A 22,968-nucleotide genomic window follows, 5' to 3' on the forward strand; every position below is an offset into this window, starting at 1 on the left:
GTATGCACATCAAATAAATATTGCACAAGTCCTAAAAGGTTTTTGGGTTTTGGGAAACCTACCTAGTCTCAATTTGTCATATAAAATGAACGTTGTAGAAAATTATGAAATAATAGTATAAATACAATACATATACGATATTGACTTTTCACATGTGTTTTCAGTATGTAAGGCATTATCCCTCAGGGATGCTTCTGTGAATCTTATTTATAGCTGACAGAACATAGTTCAGGCTGAATAGTTAGATGTATTTGTTGTAAATTGGTAAGAAAGAGATCTTTTAAACGAGCTGAGCTTTAATAAGAGACATCCAAGCCAGGTTTAATTATTTGAAAATAAATATAAAGAGGAAGTAATAAATTTATATCGGAAAAGAGTATCTTGAAAAACAAAGAGAGGGAATATGCATATAAATACAAAAAAGTTGGAATAAGGAAATAGACAGATATCATGCTATATTATCTCTTTCTTATCAATTGGTCATTTTTTGTGAAGGAATTTCACTTAAAGATAATTTTTTCAAAGATAATCATTTAAAGAAATTTACTATTATTAAAGACATTGTCAATATTAATTTAGTTGATTAATCTAGATATATCTTGCAGTATATATTTCCTTATTTTTATTATGTTTTATTTTTACATATTGTTAGTTGTTGTTCAAATAAATCTGCATTTTTATAATTTCTTAGTGTGAAAAGCTTGGAATGATAAAAAAGTTCTTTGATAAAATTATTTTGACCATATTAAATCAGTAATATAATGAATAAAAAATTAAAAAATTAAATTCTTATTTTATTCAATATTAGTCTTCCTGTCTTTTCTGAACCATCTACCAATATAAAAGCATAGGAAGGCATGATTTCATAGCAGAATGTTGAATTCTTTGAATATGTTTCCAGAAACTATGGGTTTCTTAATTGTGTACTTTCTATATCCATGTAGCAACTTTTCAGCATCGCCTGCATACAGAGTATATATCTCCCAATGAATAGGATAATCCTGGGATTATATTTCCTATCACAATTTCCTTGATAGATGGTTGCTTTTCACAAGATAGATTTTAAACCAAGAGTTCCAAATGGTGAAGTTGAAATCATCCCTGCATAAATTTTACCTACGCCATCACGCAAACCAATAATAGCTTATAAAAAGCATAAAAATATTGCAGATCTATTGACAACGACAAAATTAAAATAAATTGATATAGGTAAATCCCTGATGATGGCGGGCCTACAATGCTTAAACCCTTTCATAAATGTTATACATTTATCATTAGCATATAATACAAAAACCGCCGAAACATTAAATTAATGTCGGATTGATGTAAAGCAATTGCAAGTCTAGTAATCATGTGATCAATATTTTGTAACATAATTACAATAAAATACTTATAGTATGTATACGGAGTCTTCCGAATAAGATTGTTTGCTATCAGAATTCGGATTGATGTTGGACTACATGGATGTTAGGTGTCACTTTTATACTAGGATTCATGCAAGCAATTCTATTAATTTATCCATTCAGCTCTAGTGATTTTCTAGAATATATTAAAATATCACCAGGAATGAAATATTTTTATTCCTTAGACAGGTTAAGTAAGTCTGACATGAGTTAAATAAGGATGTTGGAATATGTGGATGTTGAGTTCCATTTTTATTTTCATTTTTCTGTTGACAGTTATGAAATGTCCATTTCACAGATGATAGCTGATTTGTTCCGAATGTTGTATCTATAATCTTGTTCTCACAAATGTGACATACTAAATTAGACTTGTTACCTGGTATTTTACTAACATGAGCATCTTGACGAGTGGCACCTGTGGAGCAGGATATGTGTACACTTCCGAAGCACCTGAGATCACCCCAGTTTTTGTGGGTTTCATGTTGCTTATACCTTAGTTTTGTGTACTTTTGTCTGTATGTTGATTTTCTTTAAAGGCAAGGCGTCAGTTTATTTTGGACATATGAGTTTGAATGTCCCTCGGGTAACTTTTGCTTCTCTTTGATGAGGAATATTTTTTGGTCCTTGACCGAACTGTAAGAGGAGACATAGAAAATAGTATTTAATACTGTGTGTCTTTACGTCTGTCTATCCTGTCTTGATAGCGCTCTTGCATGAACAAATACTGTCAGATTTTTGTCTCGCCTTGACAGTGTTTAAAAGCGAGGCAGGTATGCTGTTTCTGGCAGCGTTTTATATTATGTTAGGTTAGGATTAGGCTAATTTTTGGGGAACCATTGGTGTCGGGTCAATGATAATTGGTACCCTTACGAATTATCATTGGCTAATTTTCACGGAGATTACTTGGATCATGCCCCCTCAGTCGTGGTCTATTGCCTTTTGTTTTGAGTGTGTATGTGCAGGAAAACATATACGATATATGGGTATCTGGTCGATCCGGAGATATATGTAAAATTGAGAATGGAAATGGGGAATGTGTCAAAGACATAACAACCCGACCATAGAGCAGACAACAGCAAAAGGCTACCAATTGGTCTTTTAAAATGCAGCGAGAAATTCCCGCACCAGAGGAGTCCTTCAGCTGGCCCCTAAACAAATATGTATACTAGTTCAGTGATAATGGACGTCATACTAAACTCCAAATTATACACAAGAAAATAAAATTAAAATGTTTAGTTTCTTGTGTATTACATAAGTGTTTACTAGCACTTTTTACTAATTGTGACTTGGATGGAAAGCTGTCTCAATGGCACTCATACATTATCTTCGAATATCTACTTCATTTGGGTATAACATTCATTAAGAGAACTACTCCAAAAATAAGCATGTGATGAGAAATCATATTTTTTGTACATGTACTTCATTTTGGAATAACATTCAAAACATAACATCCAAAATTTATGTTATAATCCTTAGTTACATTATTCATATTCAAATTGTAACATAAATTATTTTCCACAATTGCTGAATGCTGATCTTAAACGTTTAAAAATCACATATTCCTATTACACTTTACACAGTTATTTGGACCATTTTTTATATCAATATTTGCTTTATCTAAAATAGTTTCGCATGTCTTTCGTATACTCTTGCATTGACTTACATTAGGAATATTTCCCCTAAACCTCTCATTATATGCTTCTCTTTATAAATCATCAGTCCCATCATCCCAGTGACCTTGGAATGCTCTATCTGCAGGGCGATTCCAGCTATCGAAACAACCAGATATTGCACCAATAAAAATATCATACATGAGCAGGCATTGTTCTGTTGAAAAATGAATACAATACTAACTAATTATATACTATGATACGTTCAAAAGAAGACAACATTGTCTTATATTGGTGACATGCCAATATTGGTTCTAGAAACTGTACTTTATGCAAATCAACAGTCAGTTGTTTGATATAAAATTGTTTTTGACCTAGACCTGGGAACAGTATAACATATCCGTTTCCGTATCGTGTCATTTATTAATTAACTACACGACAAGGAAATCGGCTATAATTAGGTAGTGTCAAGTCCCGTTAATATATATGTTCCTGTCTAGACATATCTTGGTTTAATTTGATACTTCTATCGGAATACTGGTAATTATAATTTATTCAAAAATATCCTATTTAATATCTCAAAGTATTAACTTAAAGGAGTATAGTAGCACATTTTGCAAAAAACCTGGTTAGGCTGTTTTCTTAAGTATCTGATATCTCACGTTTTTTTACTTTGTCATCGTTTAAATTTGCAGAATGTTTCTTATATCAACAGCTAATACAAATAGTTATTGCAATTCTCACAAGATTGCTATGATAACCAATTGAACATTGTTAGCTTTGAATGATGAAGCTATTGTTTTACTATGTGTTCATATTTGCATATGATTAAAATGATAAACTTTTTTCACACAATATGGCAATTTGTCAAAACGCTAAATGGTTTAAATGTTTAATCAAGACAGAAACTTAGATCATATATCATTTAAATCATATATTTAACACTAACTATAAAAATCGCTAAATGTATATTCCAAGTAACTCGGAAGTAAAAATGTATTGCGTGCTATTGAAAGTTGCATATCAAAGCTGTGACAAAATCATATATAATAGATTTTGGAACTGATATTTTTATGGTGTCTTCCGCGAATGCCAACATTTTCTATGTTACCTAGCTATTCCTTGAATGCCAACAAAAATATTTCAATAGATGTTTATAAAATAACAATAGGTGTTTTATAAGTATTTAACTTTTAAAAATAATTAATGAACTTTATAGAAATGCAACATTTTATCACTTTCTCATAAGGAAAAATAGTAGCTTTTAGGGGTAAAATTATGAATTTTAAAGAAATAAAGAAAATTAAAACGTTTTATTACTTTTTATCAAAAAATGTTTTGAAGGAATATGTTAATAACATAAGAAATATTAAAAATTTTAATGAAATTTTAGTTTAATACAATTATTTCAAACTACATAAAGGATATAAGAGATTTGTTTTAGTTCCATATCAATTTATATATTTTATTAGTTAATATAAACTACATAATGTATATGAAGATTTCAGTTGTACAATTAATTAAATTAAAAAAATAATCAAGTTAATTTGATAACATCTAAGCTGGAAACTCTACAAAAGTTTCAAGAAAATTCATGAAATATGGCAACAAGAATTCATATGAGTTGCGAACATGACATTACAAACAACTAAACGATGTTATTTTACGAATCACTTACAATAAATAAAAAAAGGGGTGTAATTGTATAACCAAGAAAAATATCCTGAACAAACTGAAATAAACAAAATAGTAATCTAACACGAGATACAAAGTTTCAAGAAATTTAATCTGTGATATGGTAGAATATTACAGCACACACAACTATAGACATATTGAAAAAAACCTTCAAAGTCCAAAGAGTCTATTGTAGAATTTGTGCAAACTGGAATTCCTGTCCTGACAATATGCACATATTGACTTTGTGTTTTACCTATCTGTTTAATTACATGTAGTATGATTGTTTTGATAAGCATGCACTGTTGTTGTGATAACTACTTGCACCTATTCCTTGAACGCCAACATAATTTAACAGGTAAATTGTCGATAGATCAAAGGATGTTGGCATTCAAGGAATAAACCATTTTTGTCGAGCCTTCGACTTTAGTCGAAAAAGCGAGACTAAGCGATCCTACATTCCGTCGTCGTCGTCGTCGGCGGCGGCGTCCACAAATATTCACTCTGTGGTTAAAGTTTTTGAAATTTGAATAACTTTCTCAAACGATCCTGGATTTCTACCAAAATTGGACAGAAGCTTGTTTATGATCAAAAGATAGTATCCAGAAGTAAATTTTGTAAAAATAAAATTCCATTTTTTCCGTATTTTACTTATAAATAGTTTTCTGCCAGGAAACAATACATTCACTCTATGGTTAAACTTTTTTTAAATTTTAATAACTTTCTTATACTATTTTGGATTTGTACCAAACTTGGACAGAAGCTGGTTTATGATCAAAAGCTAGTATCTAGAAGAAAATTTTGTAAAAAAAAAATCTATTTTTTTTGTATTTTACTTTTAAAATGATTTAGATTTGCTGCGAAACAACACATTTACTCTGTGGTTTAACTTTTTTAAATTTTAATAACTTTCTTATACTATTTTGGATTTGTACCCAGCTTGGAAAAAAGCTTGTTTATGATCAAAAGCTAGTATCAAGAAGGAAATTTTGTTTTCTTCTAGTTAACAGCAGTTAAACTTTTTAAACATTTATTACATAAACTATCCTGGATTTTTACCAAACTTGGACAGAAGCTTCTTACAATCAAAAGATAGTATCAACAGAAATATTTTATTGATTTGTTTCCTCATTTTTGTTGAGCTTGCGATTAACAGAAAGAGTAGGCGAGACACTGGGTTCCGCGGAACCCTTACGAATTTTTATGTTATTGTACACAAAACAATTAGTAGGAAACTTCTGACGCAACCGGGCATTTACCAGAAAGGTAGGAACTGTATGTACACAATCACAGCTAAGTTAAAAAGAAAACAATTTTGAACATTATTTTTCATCTGTTATTTACACAAGTTTGAAAATGTCTTTGTCACCATGTTTTTATTTGTAAAAAGTCTTTTTTTCCTTTTGATCCAGATAAGTGCACCAAAAGGATCAAACTCAGTAGCATTGATCTTGATAATTCAAGACAATTTCGTAGTTTTAAGTTAGTTAGGTCATGTTTCTTATAACATTCTATCGCATGATTTGTCTTCGTTTTTTACGTCGGCTTATCCGCTTATCTGTGAATGTCGCTATGAATAAACAAGTTAATTTGAATTGTTGATCTTTCGTCAACTATCATGTAATAATCAACAAATAATATCTACAATAGAAACATTCATTAGCTATATTTTTCTCCTTTTATATCGATTGCATTCTCCAACTGCTGATCATAAGCTTTTAATTTTTCTTGATGACGCCCATAAGTTTCGACTCTTTTCACCACAAAGGCAAAATTCTAGTGTTTTATATTTGAATTATATCTAAAAGAAAATGTAAGATGTACGCAAATGAAACATCAACTGAACACTAAACATTGATATAGCTCAATAAACCAACAAACTATTTCTGTGTCATTTGGTCTCTTATGGTGATTCGTCTTTTTGACAAGCATACCACATCTTCTTTTTTATATTGACAAAAATCCTAAATTGGAAAATGAACATGTGCTGAGGTAATCAGTATGTTAAAGAACTCAACTATTTCCATTTTTGTCTCGTTCACCAAAGGTTTATAGAAAAACATAAAATAAGATTGCAAAGTTAATAACAAAATAAACATTTTTTTATATAAATAAAGCCGTTAGTTTTCTCGTTTGAATTGTTTTACATTGTCTTATCGGGGCCTTTTATAGTTGACTATGCGGTATGGGCTTTGCTCATTGTTGGAGGCCGTACGGTGACCTATAGTTGTTAATGTCTGTGTCCTTTTGGTCTCTTGTGGACAGTTGTCTCATTGACAATTCAATGATACCACGTCTTCTTTTTTATATTTGTTTTACAATATAGGTATTATGGTATAATAGAACGACAGCAAAAATATACAGGGACAAAAAATAAATAATTATGACAAATATTCCAAATTGTGTGGTTATTTGAAAAAAATGATTTTAATATCAGATCTTTGATTGTTTCTGTTTTAAACTTTTATCAAGACTCGGGACGATTCAGAGCTTTATTTATTTTGTTGACACCCGCCTTTTTGAGAAATCATTTTTTTGTCTTTGTTATGCTGTCTCGCTGATATTTGTTTTTATTTGAATGAGACAGAACATTATATATTCGTATCAGATTTTAAAGGTCAATGTGAGTTATCAAAAATCTCTATATCATTTGAAGTTGTATGTTGGTTATTTTTTTGAAAATGATACCGTTATCCTTTTCCTTTAGAATTTGTAATCGATTGCTTTTACTGATATTTGTAAATCCTTGTTCGGCAATATATGTGCAGGAAGAAGAGCAATTTTACATTCTGACAAATTGAACGTAAACGTTTTTTTAAAAGACACAAAAGAATATCATTGACAAAACCGATGTGTTGACTGGTTGATCTCCTTTTTATTTTTAAAACAAGATTCATTTATTATTTTGTACCAACAATTACTATCGAATTTACTATTATGTGAATGGGCACTTGAAATAAATTCCAACAATAATAAAACCATAATTGAAAGAAAGCTGAAATTTGATAGTTATCAATAATTAGTTATTACGCGGAATGCGAAAGTGTCTCGAAGGATTAACAATTTCGAACTACACAGCGGCTATAAATAATTGTTAAGTCGTGACAGAGTTCTATTAAATGGGACGTAACATTTTTCCAAACTACTATATCAGGGACTTGTTGGTTGGAGGTAGATTGGAGACTTTCACTGTCTTTGACACTTTCGTGAAGATTGAGTTCATATCATTTCCAATCATCTACTCCAACACTTATCATTTGTTTTTTCTTTGTTCCGATAAAATCTGTCACCCTATCGGGAGAAAATGTATTCATTCATATATTGCTTTTTCATTTATTTTTTCATTTATGGTCATTTTTTTTTTCTATTTAAATCGTCAATAATTTCATTAAATATAACAATAATAATTATCTTTGGATAACTTCGATTGTGCCAACAAATCAAGTTATTTATTTAATGTTTGTTCTTATTGTATTTATTTTTTTATTTCAATCTGTGACGGATGTTTATAAGATAACCAACACGCAAGAAAACATCACATGCATGGTGATTTCATAATCTATTTTTCAATCTATTTAACTTCATTGATTGAACTATATTTCAAAAAAATATTTCTAAATTAATGTTTTTGATTGGTTCCAAGAATGATATTAAATAAATACCTTGCAATAAAAATCAAATTTTTCCAGTTCTTGTAAGACCTCTTCATAATAGCAATACTATTTAAATTGCACATTTGGGTGGTTTTCTATCTCTTGATAAACTGATTGAGCTCAAGATACATCATTTTCATTTAGTCTAGCAAATTTACATGCATTACTATTGTAAACGGTAATGTTAATTCGAACCAATCGGTTATCTGATGCAATGTATAATAGAATTGGGAATTGAATCGGTGTAGGTGTCAAAGAGACAGCAACCCGACCAATGAGCGCACTATCGATCAACATATGTATCTTATTAAATGACACATAACATAGATAAATAAAGGCAACAGTAGTATAAAAACTAATCATAGATACCAGGATTGAAATTTTAAATTTACGCCAGACGCCCGTTTCGTCTACAAAATTCACTGACGCTCAAATAAAAAAATGCTTAAAAGGCCAAATAAAAAATCAGTTGAAGAGCATTGATGACCAAACACATCTAAGGTAATCTATTCCTGAGATAGAAAGCCTAAGTATTTCAAAAATTGAAAGTTTTGTTAACAGTAAATTTATAAATATGAACATATCAATGATAACTAAAATCAACATAAAAGTGAAATTTAAAATTTACTCCATATCACAATGTGTCCTTCTGTGTAGTACGTTTGCTTTTAAGTCGTGCATTTTTTCTGAAATTACGATCAAATGGGCAAATTTTTTCCTATATATTTATTTATCGCTGTTTTTATGCATTTTTCCTTTGATATTTTTGTGATAATTTTTCATATCATGCTACTCGCTTGAGATGGAAAATTATCACTAGAAACTAAGGAGGCACGTGGCGTTGCTAATGAAATTGACATGAAATTGACAACGTCGTCAAAGGTAAAATAGCGATAAACAGATTATCATGGGTCATCTCAACTCGATTGCTATTATTAGAATAATAACGTGTCATAGTATTCTTTTATTTGACTTTGTAAATGATTATTTTTACTGTCTTTTTTGGTAGTGTCCATTTCAAGTTGCTGAGTACTAGTTTATCCCGTCATTATGTTTATATTGTGATGTGGTATATTGTTGTATTCTAGATCTTGTCTTTCGATTTAGCTAATGTGCTGTGTCTACACGCCCTTTTGTTTTTCTTTGTTGAAATATTTGTTTGTTTTTTGTAGTGATTGTGACTATAACACAATGTTAACTGCTATATTCCTTTTTGACATAGTTACCTATTATGTTTATTTGTTTTTTTCACACATTGTTATCATTATAATTGAATTTTATGCCACTTTCATACAAGGGAGAGGTTTGGCTAGCCAGAAAACCAGGTATAATCCATCATTTTTAACATAGGAAAATGCCTATACCAAGTCAGGAATAGAACAAATGTTATCCATTACTTTGATGTCTTTGAGCTTTTGGTTTTGCCATTTGCTAAGGGACTTTCGACGGGGGTCGGTAGTTTTGTTATTCAAATTTATACCAAACTTACATAGTCTGTTGTATTTAACCAAAATTTGATTTGAATTGTAATGTTGAATAACCTATGCTGGTCATCAAATTTCATGGATCAATAAGCAGGACAAACAAATGTCGATTTAAATTTATTAGATAAATTACAGAAACCAATCAAATATTCGTTGGAAATAAACCGTCAAAATTTTTTATTTTCCTGAAAGATTTGAAGTATTTGCATCTCATTTTACCGCCTAAACTAAGGGGACATTCTTTGCTCATACTTAGAGGCTTTAATACGCACTACGGCTCATTTATTTTATAGGGTGAAATAGAAATCACTTCTTAATCCAGATTCAAGACGATAACAATCAAAACCAAGGAGTAAACAAGACTCGTAAAACCAAAAGACATTTACATCAATAGTTATAAATAAGAAATAAGAAACAACACGAACTCCACTTAAAACCGGGAGTGAAATCAGGTGCTCCCGAAGGGTAAGCATTTCCTGCACTGTATACGGCACCCGTCGTGTTTTTTCTTTTTCAGTCCGGTAATGATGGATGGTTATTATGACTGAAGCAGAATGTTAGATATGATTTCCGACACACTTTTGTCATAATGGCCAATCAGCTCATGATGTCGACCGTAAAATTTCTTGAGTGATGACCTTAACATAAACTTTAGAAATGACCATTATTCATCTTCGATAGAATTGTTACTGTAACACAGAGCAAGGAACAAATTAAGTGTTACGGTCATTTTGTAAATAATTTAATTTTGGACGTAACGCGTCTTCTGATTGGCTGACGTTTTTTATTTTATCAGCCCATAGACATAATTTAGTCATGTGACCGTGACGTCATCAACGTTTTTTTCATAGTTTTCTACTGTTTAAAATGGAATTTAGAATTAAATTATAAGAAATGACTGTAATATTTTATCTGTCTATTCGAAATAACATAACAAATGTGGTACACACTGTTAAACAACCCGCTTCGCGCATTATTCAGTGTGCACCAAATTTATATGTTATTTCTTCATAGACCGAAAAAATATTACAGTCATTCCTTAAATAATTTATTGTATCAATTTATTTTATGAAAAGGGGATGCTATGGTTTTTTTTTTATGACAGTGAAGTTTTATGGAGGAAAGGAAGAGTATATTTTCTATTAATTTAAACGACCTTTTCGGGATAATTGTATTTTTTATGAGAAAACTTTTATTTGTCATTTCAGCGATTACTGGTTTTGTATTATAATGATGCTGACAATTTTGTACCCAGTACTTGCTATGTGCACGATCGTCGTCAATGTAGACGGAAATCATACATGTCTTGCACCCAAAGAGAAAACTATCATTAAAACCATTAGAAACAGTATTCAACAACTCAACTCCCAGATCACTGGATTAGAAGATAGCTTAAAACGTATGTTGATATACGTATCTTTGTAGCTGTTATAGTGAAGTATATGGGTCCGCAGACGATGTTGGGGGACGTTTCCGGTCATTTCAGTTAAATGTATACTTCATGGAATAGACACCCATCATGATTTATCTAATGCCGCATGGTGAACGATCCACATATAAAACGATTGACCGATCATCCAATCGTTGTAAAGTATTGTTATCTAATTAAAGTCAACGTTTAAATCCAATCAAGTTAAAATTGTATCTTGATTGCTCTTAATTTTATGTATAAATATATGGAGAAGTTAATCAATATTTAAATTGAACTAGATTGTGTTTTAACGTTATTGCAAAAACGTGTGTTTAAATACAAGGACTGTTTACTGCAAACTTAACATACAAGACATATTAGAGGGAGTTGACGTGTCCTGATATGTTATGCATAATTATTTGAAAATGTTGAGGCCCCTTAAAAATTCAACCAAAAAAGATACCTTATGATAGAGTGGTTATATCTTTACTATGGGTTGTTAGTAGTTGAGTAGTTGTATATACAATTACAATATTTTGTGTTTGTCACTAGCCATTATATTGTTGAGAGACTTAAAAAACCTGCTTGACAGAAAGATAAATAATACAATATTATGGCTTTGCAATTACAAGCTACTAACCTTTTTAAAATCTAAGATTTAGATAACAATGTTAATCGGCAAGTTTTAGAAAGTATTCGATCCCGTGTAGAAAAATTAAACTTAACCGATGTCTAAACAGAAAAAATCGAGAACGGGTCCCCAATTTTTTATAATTGTGTACATCTTAGAAAAATTAGCTGATCGAACTGATCAAACACTTAAAACTTCTTTCAACAAAAATTGTTACAAAAATAATTTGCCATATAGGTTTTTCAAAGAATATGCGGAGAGGGTTCACGACGGTAACACTTCTTCAAATGTTTTCTAAAGCCTTTCAATTTTGGAGATAAGGTAATGCATGTTCGTCTTATCAAAATTTTGTAAACTTAGCAGAAACATCGGTTTTTACTTTATTTTTACCTCACAGTCACAGTCATAGAAACGAGTGGCTGTCAGAAAGGATGGACGGAATATGAAAATCACTGCTACTTCTTCGGCTTAAATAAACTTGACTGGTTTGAAGCACAGGTTAGTATGATATTGTAAATTAGAATATTTAAAACAAAAAGAAAGATACCAAAGGAATATTCAAACTTATAAGTCGAAAACAAATTGACAACACCATTGCAAATTACGACATACGACGAAAAGACAACTAGTACAGAAAACACAGCATTGAAAACTACTGCGTAAACAACGCGAATTTCACCAAAAGAACCTGGGAGTGATTTCAGCTGCTCCAGAGGGGTGAGCAGATCCTTCGCCATATGAAGCCCTTGTCATGTTGTCACGTCAGTACAATAGGTATAATTCAGAAGGTTTCAGTCGAGGAAAGGAGGACGAGATTGCGGTTGCAACAATTGGAACATATTTGTCAATAACTGTGAAACAGATATTCCATAGCGATCAAGCGACTCGTAATATATTCGAAAATTTAATTTCCACATCACAATTTGAAATTGTTGTTTCAACGGCGTCCGTGTAAACATTTTGATTTGAGCAAAAGTTGTCATTGTCATTTTTTTTTAAAGTCAGGAAGTATTTTATTAACATATAACTTGATATAGCACCAATTTATATTATGCAAATACATTTTTTTTAAATTAAAAACAATGTATTATTTATTTTTTTCCTGTAAATAAATTTAAATTCAATTTTGATTTTCAAGCGATATTGTCATAAACACGGAAGTACATTGGCGAAGATTGATGATGCTACTGAGAATGCATGGATATCTTCAAAAACAAACGGTATATAAAATTATTACAGCTATCAGTTAATATAAAATACCAAATTTATATTCAAACAATAAGATAACTTATATTTGTGTTCAACTATCTGGCATGTTATATATAATTACTATCTAAACTAGTCTTCGAACAATAGCGCACAGTTTTAATATAATTTCAATTTTTCTTTAAAAGTTATTAGTATGATAAATTCCTTTGAAAGTTGTTAAAACACATGTTTTAATGCTATTGCAGGAGAAAAATTATATCGATCGTTTAAGGGTTTTACACATGAATTGAAAGTCATTAGTGCGTTTTAACATGTAACATAACAGTAAATTAAACAGTGATCAAGCATCTCTGTTGTTTACATTTGGCTGTAAGAATGATGCAAACAGATTCAGTGAGCTGTTTGACACCACCAAGCATTCAACTAAAGAACATATTTTTATAATGACGTGGATGAAAAGGTAGAAAATTACCATCATCATATGCTTAAAAAAACACCAATGAACTGAGTCTGAGGAGTTCTGGAGCAACTATACTGACTAAAGTATCTTGTGGCATCATTTAGATTTTTTTGGGGGAAATTCGATTTGAGCAAATGGATTAAATAATGAAGTAATAGGGTTTTAGTGCTAAGTCATTAATACTGATAGTTGATACAGAGTTTGTACTTTACTGTTTGTGTTTGTTTTTTCAATTATTAAAGGCACTATGATCTGAACATCAATCCTAGTACAAGCTTATGTTAATAGATAATCTACATTAACACAAAGATAGTATTTGATAGTGACAGAATGTCAAAACAATGAATTCTGATAGCATCTGCTATTGATAACAGGGGCATTTTGTAGTCTGGAAAGTGAAACCAATAAATGGTTGTGATAAAAAATTCTGTCAACTCGCCCCAAGGATTCTTATCCCATACTGATTATTACTGTTTTTCCTTTTAAAATGTATTACAAATATTATTGGGACAGTACACCTTTAACTATTACACATAAAAAGAATGCATAGACAGTCTGAATGAGGTTTTGTACGGGGAAAATGAATTTTTTTCATGAGCCTTGTTAGCCAACTTGTTTAAAAAGATTTTGAAAATTTGAAACGGTCAAATTCAATAAAAGTAGAGATCTAAATGATTTTCAAGATTTATAACCAATAAATGTTTTAACATTTTTTTGCAGGATTAAACGACCATTTTTTTCTGGCTAATTTTAAGAAAAAATGTGTTATCTGAGCTGGCCAGACTTTCGCAGTATCAATCATTAAAAACCGTTTTGTTTAACATTCAGGCTATTGGTATTACCATGATGTTTCATATTTACTTTAAAATATGTTTCTTCCATGCAACTTAACAGTCAGGGGTATTTCTAATGATGACATGTGCAAAACATGCAATGGTTTTTACCTACTAGTGTTTTCGACCGTTTTTTAGGGTACCCCAAAACTGGTCATATTCAATATACCCTAAACATAAAATGGAACGGTGAATTTCATTAAGACATTGGCAGATGATGCATTGACCCCTACCTTTTCAATGATGTAAATATAAGAAAAAATAAACGAGAGGAAAAGTTTGGTGTTACCAAGGCCTCCCCCTTAATTTGAACATTTTCCTATATTAATTTAGTATGTGTTTGATGTGTTTGATGTGTTTGAGCTTTCGATTTTGCCATTTGATTAGAGATTTTTCGTTTTGAATTTTCCTGGGAGTGCAGTATTTTTGTGATTACTCTTTTTGTTGAATTCTATAATTTTGAATGTGAATGGTTCTGATCATGCTTTTATAAGGGGCATTCACGATCCACAATTATAATTATAAACAAACATAATGTAAGCAAACCCACATAATACACATTCTACATTATGATATAATGTGACAGATATTGCAATGATACATTAGATATAAATAAAAATTTTAGATATATAAGTCATGTCCAGCGATGCAACTGAGGTTTACATCAACACTATAATCATTAAGTTTAATACCGTTAAAGTCATATGAAACTTTAAATTAAAAAAAAAATATGCAAATGTTTTTTTATAACTAAACTCATTTGTGTAGAGGTTCCATCCTCTGTTTTTCATTTAAAACCTTTACCACGTATACAAAAAGCAATAATTCTTATTAAAACACATTTTATTACACCAGCTTGTATTTACATTTTCATGCCTAGAATATACATTTTAACTTTGTGGTATACAAAAAGCAATAATTCTTATTAAAACACATTTTATTACACCAACTTGTATTTGCATTTTCATGCCTAGAATATACATTTTAACTCTGTGGATTACTTTGGCTTTAGAGTATTCTATAATATTTTGTTGATGCACCAGAGAGACTACGTATTACCTATACACAATGGCTAGCAGCTGACCTATGTTGACATAGCGTCATAAAACCCCTGGATGTTAAACACGGTTACACAACCACCTACCATTGGGGGAGACCTGTGAAAACACTCGTATTACCAATGCGCCAGTTATTATTGTCCAACCTGTTGGCAGGTGTAGGCTTCCCCCCTATAAAATGAGATGGAGGAGGTCCCAGAGTAACCGTTACCACTTACCACAGTATGCTTTCAGCAAACAATTCGCCGACACGTTTCCCGTATGCAGTTACCTCAGCGTGTCCTTTCTCGTAAAAATCCGGTGATTGCAATACGCAAGTGTGAAGGGAAAAAACAAATGTTAACATCGCTTCGTCATCTTTTGTCGGGTTGACACATTCCCCATTTCCATTTTCAATTTTATATATCTTATTGTACATGTTATACACGTACTTACCTGAATATCCATGCTTCTTTGTTTGTTTACAAAAAATGACAGTAGGTTAACTTCGGCTTCAAAACAAACAAAGAAGCATAGATATTCAGATGCCATATTTTCACAACACTGACCGATTGAAATAAATTCTTGATGATTATACGAAATGGAAGCGTAAAAATGATAAAATCGTACACAGAATACTTAGTTTATGACATATGTATGCATTGGTTCAAGAATTAGATTAACATTATTTTTCGCCGGTCACTCGTTTCATATGACTTTAAATAACTAAACAAGGTATTTTTGAAGAATACGAATATTTTTCTTACACAAAAAACCCATACTATTTCATGATAATAAAGTAGGTTGTTCAACTGCAAAAGACACATTCGGACAGTGCATTTTAACCAGTACTTTTTTCATTTGTTCAAAGTCGAAGTTTTTATTTTCGATACATCGTCCATTGCTGTCATTTGATAGTTTTGAAAGCTGTGTATACTATCTTTCCAGAATTACAACTGCATGACGTATTTCTACTATGGCTTGGTGGCAGTGATTTGAAAGACGGACAGTGGATTTGGATGGCAGATTTCTCTCCCTTTACTTATGTTAACTGGAATAAAGGAAGTGGAGAACCCAATGGCGGGACAAAGGAAAATTGCCTGAATATGCTAAATTACCAAACGTATAAGGGAACTTGGAATGATTTTCCATGTGACAAAAAAATACGTTACCTGTGCAAAAAGAAATTGGTAAATATTTAAAAAACATTTTTTTTTTAAATATTTAAGTCTGAATAAAATAAAAGACTATTCGAACGACGTTTTTAAGAATCACATAGTTATCAACAAACACACTGTTTAACTACAAGCAAAGACATTTAAAAAAATTAGATTAAATGCGTGTACATATGAACTAAAGATTATTTTTTTATTACAGAGACAAGACTGCAATTGAAAGAAGACAGAAAACTAAAATTATTCAAATTCAAATTAAAGAATATTAAGTCTTCAAATTATTGATATAATTCTTTCAAGGTTGGTATATATTCCAAAGACATACTAACTGGTCGTAAACTGTTTGGTGCCATTAATGTGCAAGTTTTCAATTGAACTCTTTATTGAAAAGGAGGTATTTCATTTAAAATACATGAAATTATGTACAGTCATCGTACTTGCAGACATACACAATAATCCAATGCTTACCCTTCCGGAGCACCTGAGACCACCACAAGTTTTTGGTGGGGTTAGTGTTGCTTAGTCTTTAGTTTTTTATGTTGTGTCTTCTGTACTATTATATTTCTGTTTGTCTTTTTATTTTTAGCCATGGCGTTGTCAGTTTATTTTCTATCTTTGAGTTTGACTCTCCCTCTGTTATCTTTCGTACCTCTTTTATGATATGTGTTAAGATCTCAAAGATTACTCATGGTCAACATAATCATATGCATTTGACAAATAAACCTTTCCACGGCCCTTTTAGTAATATAAATAGGGGTCTTGCGGACGTCAGGTATATACAAATATAGGTATGCATTTCTTAAAATTATAAATATATATTTCCTTCCAGTATCAATTAAAAGAGGAGTGTACTTCATTTTAAAAACATACAGAAAATATTCCAAGTGGACAAATAGAAACAGAAGAGAGAGAGAGAGAGAGAGAGAGAGAGAGAGAGAGGGAGGGAGAAAACAAGAAAAATCACCTGTGGAGACTATCTAATGATCGAAGAAGCACACAGGCCTAGGTGAGCGACACATAACGGTACAATAGATACAAATAACATATAAATGGTTTAAAGCCCAATGCCTTAACTTATGAACTTTACAGATAATGTTAATTCCGAAAAGTGAAATTACGTAAGGTGTATTTCAAGACAATACAAGCAGAAACTTAATCTTTCATCACGGTATGATGAAAAGAGAAACAGATAAATCGTTAAATGGACTCATATTTATAAATTACATAACACAGTGTGTAAAATGCCACAGTTTATTACAAACACATCTATGTAAACAAATGCCAAAAGTCTTGAGCCACTGTTACACTACTGCCAATGAAAGAGGAACATACCATTACAAAAAGGCAGGTTAATGTTCGTGTTGTTTCTTATTTATTATTTAAAACTGTTTATGTAAATGTCCTTTGGTTTTTTGAGTCTTTGTTTACTCCTTGGTTTTGATTGTTATTGTCTTTATTAAAGGCTGTTTTTGTGAAACTTATCATTATTAAAACGACAATGTCTATTGTTCAGGTCTTAACAGAATAACCACAGTAGGTAGTGTTTCCGATTGAGATCGTGTGTTTTCTAGTAAATCGTTCCATTTTTTTCGATTGAAGACAAAGTTTTTTTTCGAGTTATCTTACATTCGATCAGACCAATTTGCTGTTATTTTGCAAGTAAAATTGTTTACGTCATCTTGTTCATCTTATTCTGAATACTATATGTGTTGTGCACACTTTCCTTGTAGCTCACTGAAAATGCAGTGTTTTACCTTGTCCGTGTTTTTCAATATTAAGGTATAAATGATCAGGTTTTATAACGAGAAAATAATAATAAGCAGGAAGGCATTTTTCGGCTTAGAATTTGATATTTCTTGTTTGTAATTGTAATTTAGAAACTGATAATATCATTTACTTCTAATAAGTCATAAAACATATTACTTTCAAGATGTTGATCAAATACATCATAATCATGTTCAATCTAAAGATAACATTTTACTTTAAAGTTTATATATTCGTAAAAGATAATTATTAATATCATAGATTTCTTTATTTCATTGACAAATATTGTAAGCAACACGACGGGTGCCACATGTGGAGCAGGATCTGCTTACCCTTCCGGAGCACCTGAGATCACCCCTAGTTTTTGGTGGGGTTCGTGTTGTTTATTCTTTAGTTTTCTATGTTGTGTCATGTGTACTATTGTTTTTCTGTTTGTCTTTTTCATTTTTAGCCATGGCGTTGTCAGTTTGTTTTAGATTTATGAGTTTGACTGTCCCTTTGGTATCTTTCGTCCCTCTTTTGTATAGTGTTATAAAAATTGTCCTACAAATATAATTTCTCCTACAAATATAAAAAAAGTCTACCAAATAACAAAATCTCATCCGGTAAATATCCTGTCACAATCCGGGCAATACTCCTGTCAACAATTTTGCGATTTTCATATTTGCCTAATGTAGTTTTAAAAATATAGAAAGATAGACGTTTTTCAAAACGCCTCGATTTGTATTTGCTAAAATTTCTACTCTCGAAAGTCATAAAAAAATCGACCGAAATTTGTTTGGTTCAAAGAGTTTCTTTTATTGATTGTAAAGGTTTTGAAATATTAATACAAATATTATTTATTTCGATACATTGTTCATCTAGACTTTAAATGGGTAAAATTGCATGCCACGAGTATACTGAGATAGTTATAAACTTGTGCAGTAATGTATGATAAATACATCTGTTTGTGCTGTCTTTGACACATTATATCTATGTGAAAACGTTTTTGCCATCATTCATCAAATAGTTTAACAAATTGAAACAGACCTTGTTTTCCACTAAATGAAAACACAACGTAACTACCCCTTACAATCATGATATTTTGGTTATCATAATGAATTTTATCAACAAAGTCCCAGCCCTCTGTTGGACACAAGCGAGCAGTACATAAATAAAACGAATTTAACAATAAGAATTAAAAAAAAAAACCATTTTTTTTTTAATGTAGAACTTCAATATATCTCTAGTCCTAAATTATCTGTAAAATAATGGTTAATCAAAAAATAACTTTCCTTATACAACTTTGTAGAACTATGTACGAAATAAATCTTACCTGAGTATACAGCTACTACTGACAAAAGTAAAACTAGATTAACCAACATCATCTGACTGGTTGCTGTCACCGACTATAATTGATCACATTATGCTTTGCATGCTTTGTGCTGTTAGCATTTTATATGGAATTACAAAATGAACTTTTAACTAGCTATTATAGTCTATTTATATAACAGGAATAGTTTGTTATCAAGTTCGTTTTTGACATTTATTCATATATCTGATGAGCTCTTTTGAAAATTAAAAGCAATTAATTGATTCAATAATTTATGCTTATATCTAAACTACTGATCCGACAAACAGATTTAGTTCATTTTTCGTTTTCATTGTTAATAATTCAAGGCAAAATTGGTAAGCTTACGACATGATATAATCGAGGTTAAAACTATTCTTGCTTGCACTATGTCGAAACGCATACTATAATAGTAATGCTTTACTAATTGATAATTTAAATGTAATAATTCCTTTCTTCATCAACTCTACTGACATGATTGTATATGCCTAACATCACGAACTAGAAGTTAATAAATATCTATACGTACTTATGGTTAAAATAGGTATTATAATGAACTCGGGTTAATTGAGAAATATTCACCAATCTAGTAGAGTAAATTATTCTTAATATGTTTTGTAATAGATTTCGATAAGAAAAATAACTGCGGTTTGCATGGTTCGTTTTTCCGATAGGCAAGTTTTTTTTTATTTTTGTCTGTATACTATGGGGTTTTGTTTAATGTCTAAAATAATTTTTAAAAATCTGACATGAGTGTTGATGAGACAACTTCCCATCCAAGTACAATGTGTAAAAAGTAAACATTTATAGGTACGTACGGCCTTCAATACGAAGCCATGGCTCACACCAAAAACCCACTATAATGGCCCAATATTGACTAGTTAAAAAAATTTAAATCAACGGTCTAAACTTTATAAAAAAACGAGAATTGTGTAACCCTTATGAACCACATCAACAAACGGCAATCACTGAACAACAGGTTCCTAACTTAGGACAGATGCAAACAAATGCAGCTGGGTTTAAAAGTTTTAATATGCACCAATCTTCATCATAACCAAATGCTTAGCGTAGCATTTAAACATAGAAAGACTCACTATAAAATATCAAATGAAATGGCTAAACTAAATAAAAAAAAACATATATATATAAACAAAAACGAAATATACACTGAACTATTAAATGGGATCATGACACACTATACATACAATACTCATTAAAAAAGGGAGGGAGATGCAAACTTATATCAGAGAAACGACTATAGCCTTTGACGAAATTATGGTAGATAAAATAACGAACACAGGTAAATATAATTATCATGTTGTAAGGAGTACATGGAGTATATAAATATTTTTAACAGAAAAATTTTGTGATTCAAGATTTAAGAACAGAATAGAACATTTATCGTCATACTGAATACTTTTCAAACGTGGTCCATACTATTACAATACAATACAATACAATACAATATGCTTTATTTCAAAAACACTCAGTCACATTGACATGTGAAACAAGAGGTAAATTACAAAATAGTGAGACGTGACACAATACTATAAATAGTAAGACGTCATATAAAATAATAAGTAAATATTGAATAACAAAAATGCATTAAAACTGTGTCAACAGGTCTCATTACCACGAACATACGATTTGAGAGTTTAAACGCTAAATCACTGAGATGTGTTGTAGTTAATGTTAGTCTCTGATTAATTTTAATATTTTTTTGGTTAATTGTTTTTGACTTTACCTAGCTTTCGTGAATTGTAAATCAAAGACTAAAATCAACTAAAACACATTCCAGGGATTAAGCGTTTAAACGCCATGGACAGTAAAAGAAGACATGACTTGTGTAATGCCAACATACAAGTGGCAGTAGGATATATAGTTAGAACTTAATCTTATAAGAAAAGTGTGACTCCAATGATATTATATATAATTGTGTGGAAATGTAGTGTAGATAGTAGAAAATCATAGAAGAAATGATGAGTGGAACCTGGTTTAATGGCGAGCACAACTTCCCGCTTCATTACAATGTTAAAAATACATCGCTTAAATGACAAAAACTACGTGCCAGAAACACAGCACACACACGAGAGATCATTCATCACAGAGAAACGCACAAACCAGTCGACACAACATGTAAACCGCAGAAAAACAAAAGAACGGTTAAACAATCCAAACAAAGATATCAGACTTAAAATTTGTTTCGTCAATATTAAACAATAGTGACACTCGAATCAAAGCAGTTGGAGACCAAATCATGTTAAAATTTGAAGAGAACTAACATCCTGATTTTTTTTATATTTTTTTTCATTTTCTGGTTGACGAACGATATTATATACACTACCAACAATTTGACTAGCATTTACATGTACATTAAATGCCGCTATATAAACAGTACTTTTAGGAAACATCACTAATCAGTACATTAAAAGCCACTATATAAACAGTACTTTTAGAAAACATCACTAATCAGTACATTAAATGCCGCCATATAAACAGTACTTTTAGGAAACATCACTAAACAGTACATTAAATGCCGCTATATAAACAGTACTTTTAGGAAACATCACTATTCAGTACATTAATTTTTATATCATTTTCAGTAATGTTGGGAAAAAGTTGTTTACAGTACTGAAAATTTCAGTCATTTTACAGTACTGAAAATTTCAGTCGTTTTTCAGTACTGAAAATTTCAGTCGTTTTTCAGTACTGAAAATTTCAGTCATTTTTCAGTACTGAAAATTTCAGTCATTTTTCAGTACTGAAAATTTCAGTCATTTTTCAGTACTGAAAATTTCAGTCATTTTGCAGTACTGTATATTTCAGTCATTTTTCAGTACTGAAAGTTTTAGTCATTTTTCAGTACTGTATATTTCAGTCATTTTCCAGTACTGAAAATTTCAGTCATTTTTCAGTACTGAAAATTTCAGTCATTTTTCAGTACTGAAAATTTCAGTCATTTTTCAGTACTGAAAATTTCAGTCATTTTGCAGTACTGTATATTTCCGTCATTTTTTAGTACTGAAAGTTTTAGTCATTTTTCAGTACTGTATATTTCAGTCATTTTCCAGTACTGAAAATTTCAGTCATTTTACAGTACTGAAAATTCAATCATTTTTAAGTACAGAAAGTTGTAGTCAAATTCAAGACCTGATAAAAAAAAAAACCTCGGTTATGCTATCACAAACATCATAAGCCCCAAGGGGGAGTTGGGAATAGAAATATGGTCACTTGGTCCTGTTCCGACCAGCAGTAAAAAGCTTCCCAAAGTGGGGCGTCCGTCTGGCTGTGCGA

The 22,968-nt window shown here is 30.9% G+C and overlaps 1 protein-coding gene across 3 annotated transcripts; it reads left to right on the top strand.

The window, feature by feature from the left end:
* Positions 1 to 3,432: 3,432 nt before the first annotated feature.
* Positions 3,433 to 16,858, top strand: LOC139512076 (perlucin-like protein). Of its 3 annotated transcripts, none has more exons than XM_071299399.1 (6): positions 3,433 to 3,553; positions 11,033 to 11,223; positions 12,264 to 12,364; positions 13,005 to 13,086; positions 16,354 to 16,595; positions 16,783 to 16,858. In XM_071299399.1, exons 2-6 carry the CDS (start codon positions 11,055 to 11,057, stop codon positions 16,798 to 16,800), a joined length of 612 nt encoding a protein of 203 aa, XP_071155500.1. In that variant the 5' UTR covers positions 3,433 to 3,553; positions 11,033 to 11,054; the 3' UTR covers positions 16,801 to 16,858. The 3 variants fall into 3 exon arrangements, with proteins under 3 accessions (XP_071155500.1, XP_071155502.1, XP_071155501.1); XM_071299401.1 differs by having other exon boundaries at positions 3,528 to 3,641; XM_071299400.1 differs by lacking the exon at positions 3,433 to 3,553 and adding an exon at positions 10,118 to 10,289.
* Positions 16,859 to 22,968: the final 6,110 nt, after the last annotated feature.

This window comes from Mytilus edulis, chromosome 2, assembly GCF_963676685.1.
Source record: "Mytilus edulis chromosome 2, xbMytEdul2.2, whole genome shotgun sequence".
NCBI classification, from domain to species: Eukaryota; Metazoa; Mollusca; class Bivalvia; order Mytilida; family Mytilidae; genus Mytilus; species Mytilus edulis.

Coding starts and splice junctions, on each gene's coding strand:
- LOC139512076 (XM_071299399.1), top strand. CDS start 11,055: ATGATGCTGACAATTTTGTACCCAGTACTTGCTATGTGCACGATCGTC. Junction 11,224..12,263: donor ATTAGAAGATAGCTTAAAAC/GTATGTTGATAT, acceptor TTTACCTCACAG/TCACAGTCATAGAAACGAGT. Junction 12,365..13,004: donor TTGACTGGTTTGAAGCACAG/GTTAGTATGATA, acceptor TTGATTTTCAAG/CGATATTGTCATAAACACGG.